At 50.2% G+C, this 3,772-nt stretch overlaps 1 protein-coding gene across 1 annotated transcript; it reads left to right on the top strand.

The window, feature by feature from the left end:
* Positions 1 to 63: 63 nt before the first annotated feature.
* Positions 64 to 1,716, top strand: PPTG_14451 (hypothetical protein; the record flags this gene model as incomplete). Its single annotated transcript, XM_008911762.1, has 1 exon — positions 64 to 1,716. One exon carries the CDS (start codon positions 64 to 66, stop codon positions 1,714 to 1,716), a length of 1,653 nt encoding a protein of 550 aa, XP_008910010.1.
* Between the last annotated feature and the right edge of the window lie 2,056 nt (positions 1,717 to 3,772).

Here is a 3,772-nt window from a genome sequence, read left to right as displayed (position 1 = left end):
TGCAAGCGCGGAGGAAGGTTCCTGCCCGGCAGGGCGTTGCCATGGGAGGAAGTGCTCGCCGACATGAACAAGGGGGTGCTGGAGGCGTACCTGCTGGCAAACCTTCATATTCTACGGCTTCTCAAAGAGAACAAGGAGATACCGAAGCTCGACGGCGGGTTCTTTCGAAGTTGCTTGTCGGCAGTGATGAAACTGCTTCGCTACTCCAAAGTCAAGGGAGAACTTGGAGAGTCTCTAAAGATCTACAACTCGAGTCGATGTGCACGCTCCCCTCAAGCAAATGGCGGGTACATCAATCAAGGAAGGAGTCACAACGCCGGATACCAAATGGCCACGATGACGAAGAACGCGCTGAGCATGAACTTCTACCGACGTTTTCACAAGTTTCTCAAGCGCACGTACACGATTGATGGAAAGAAAGCGTACACGCTTCTCAAAGGAATCCTCAGTCACGAGGAGTACGTTCGAACGGGTACTCGGTTTGACGAGATTGTACTGGAGTGGAGAGCGAAGGTTCCTCGCAAACCGAACGGATATCTTGCCGACGAAGCCCACCAACTCATTCCGCTCACGTACCTGCTTCTGCAAGACATCGAGGACCGGAACACGCACGGCAAAGACGCCATTGATGAGGGCGAGTTGTTTCAAGAGATCAGAGTGTTCTCCATCCTTCCGACCAAGAAGGGCTTCGAGTGCTCTCATATGAAGATGTGTCAGCTGGGACTGTGGGGACTTCTTAAACGAGCTGGCTTTGCCGCTCCAAAACCTGGAAAAGGGTGGGAGGATGTACAACATGACTACTTGCACAAGCTTTTCAATATCAAGAAGTTTGAAACTGAAACCCGTAAGTTCGCTGGGGAAATCGTGACGGATGGCAAAGCAGTCTCAATCATGATGCGCAAGCCGAAGAAGGAAGCGGGACCAGCCAGGACGTACACGGAGAAGGACATTGATGTGGTGTGGGGACTCGATCCGGGACGACGTGATATGTTTGTCGCGACCAACCAGTTCGAGGAAAGCGTCTCTTGCTCTTCGAAGGAGTTCTACGAGGAAGCTCGGTACACCAAGGCAAAGCAGAAGATCAAGGGGTGGCAAGACCGACACCCAAAAGTACTCGAGGCGATACGCAACATGCCCACGAAGAAGACTGCCTCACTCCAGAAACTGAAGGTGTACATCGCGTTCATGACGCAGCACATGGACCTGCTTCTCGGGTTCTCTCAGCTCAAGCCTTTCCGGCGTCTCCGCTTCCGGAGCTTTCTGTTCATGAAGAAGAAGCTTCGGCAACTTTGTGAAAGACTGGCTCCGAGAGGCAAGCGCGTGGTCGTCGGATTCGGAGACTGGAGCAATCAGGACGTCGCGGGGATCATCAAGAAGAGCCCTGCTGGTCCAGTGAAGGTATTCGAACGAGAGCTCGCGCGCTACTGCACTGTGATACCCATCGCCGAGTTTCGCACGAGCAAAGTCCATTTCGAGTGCCAGCGCCGGCTCAAGAACCAGTACTCGCAACGACTGTGCCGGGATGGCGAAATACGAACTCAAAAGGTTCACAGTGTACTCCATTGCTTGAACAATGGCTGCCGTGGTATGACTGTGAACCGAAACGTGAACGCCTCCCGGAACATGCGCCGACTGCTTGAATGCAAGCTACGTAGACCGTCCCTTGGCCTACACTCGTCAGGCAAGAGCGTGATCACAAAAAAAAAGTGCTTCTGAGTGCCTGCGGGTGGCCTAGGAGCAGCTGATTGCTTGAAAGAGCTTCTCAAGCATTCATATTTTGCTGGACAAAATATGTGTCTGCAATTGAGACAAAATTTTATGTTAAGAATATTTTTGTCATTCAGACAATTAGGTGTAATCCTAACCTAGGACACATGGAGAGGAGAAATGTTGACAGCCATTCGTCACTAACTAAAAAACCAAGAGCTCACAACAGACGAGACACCATCAGCCTCACTGCCTTCGTCCCTACGAACACCAAAAGGACACGCAGCACGGCTGAGAGTGCCTTCAAGCGGATGCTGCAAGTTGAGGGTGTCAGCATGGATTTTGTTCAGGCTAGTATTGCCATGGACCCTTCTGATAAACGGCCTGCCGTCACGATGGATCGATTCGGCTACTATCTGGCAACTCACGAAGGTAAGAAAGATAAGTTAGCTCGTAACACAGCGATTTCATACTACAGAAACGTTAAACTGTGGTTATTCAACAAGTATCCTCACTTGCGAGTGGCTACAGAGTTGATCTTGTTAAAACAAGGGAAAACGCTAGAAAAACACTGTTTAAAGCGTGAAAATGGAGGCCTCACGAATAAGGCCCCACCCTGTACTAAAGATGATTTAAGTTGTTTAATACGTTACGTGTATAGTACTGCACGTGTCAGTTCGGACTACCAAGACGCCACCCTGGCCTGCATGATGTGGCACTGCTTTGGGAAATCTTCCGACCTGGCCTACGTGATGAAACAACACGTGTCAGTTTCAGCTGACGGGGTATTTTACCTGGGGTTGCTGCGGGTGAAGACTGCCGAGGAGCAGGGACTGACGCTCGTTCCGGATAAGAGCGACTTCTTGACCTGCCCTCTCTTCTCTCTGGCGGTGGCGCTGACGATGCAGGAAGCACCTTGCGCGTCGCGGCTCGGCCAGCTTCCGGAGATAACTCCAAGAGTCGAAGACCCTCTTAAATGCGGGCAAGAATACAACCTCAGTGAGGTTTTATTCTCGACCAATGTAATAGTCATTAAGCTGCCTCAAATAGAAGCCCCTCGACCATATTCCGGCGCTCATTAATGAATTTGCGGGTTCGAGGGACACTGCTCCGAGCTCAATATGCTGCAAAACACAAAAAGTCGATTTTCTCGGCCCCGAGGCCTCTATAGCCGATTTCCTTGCGGCTGTAAGCACCGCATGAAAGCTGACTGGGCTCGTTCAACCAATGGTTGACTCGTACTTAACTGAACAGTTCATATATATGCTCTATTATGTTTGATAATTTTCGCTTCGTCTATCTCCTCTTTCCCTATTGTCGGAAAATGTTGGGAAGTCGGAACCGTTATTATATGGATGAAAATGGTCCAGTTGCAGACATACTTTTTATCTTGAAAAGAGTATGGAGACAAAAGCCAAAATAGCCCATTTAAATTGAATATTGTCCAATCAAACCATCGTGTAGAATTCTCTAGCCAATCAGTAAGTAAAGGTTAGGTTAAACAATTGCCGACGCCAGGCCGACGTATTTTGTCGGCAAGATTGGTGAGATATGCCAAGAAGGCATACAAACCAGTCGTATGACGCGTGTCATTTTCATATCTGCATCCCCATCGACAAAAGGCTGAGCTTAACAATGAGCCTGCAAGACCTCCCCCCTGGCAACTCACAAAGGGCGAAGAAGACGCGTTCGAGCGCTTCTTGTTGTCTGAAGATGTCAATATGGGCCTCATCGCTTCATGCCTTCTCGGAGACGAGGACGGGTCTACGTTTGTGAAGCTGACGGATCGGTTCGCCGTTTATCTAGCTTTCGTGGACGGGAGGGCAGGGAAACCGCTCGCCTGAAGCTCGGTAATGGGCTATCATCGGCATGTGAAAAAGTGACTGCTCGATAGCTATCCCAAGCACCGTTCTGCTATCGACAAGCTGCTGCTCAAAATGGCTCAGACATTGGAGCGCTATTGCCTGAAGCGAAGCGAGGGAGGGGTAGTCAAGAAGACACCTGCCTGCACCAAGGCAGACCTACGCATCTTGATGAATGGACCCTACTACAATGCCGCAAGTTC

This window comes from Phytophthora parasitica (genome assembly GCF_000247585.1).
Source record: "Phytophthora parasitica INRA-310 unplaced genomic scaffold supercont2.43, whole genome shotgun sequence".
In the NCBI taxonomy this organism is placed as follows: domain Eukaryota; phylum Oomycota; class Peronosporomycetes; order Peronosporales; family Peronosporaceae; genus Phytophthora; species Phytophthora nicotianae.
The sequence above is the reverse complement of the archived record's forward strand: the minus strand, read 5'-3'. Positions and strand labels throughout refer to the sequence as shown.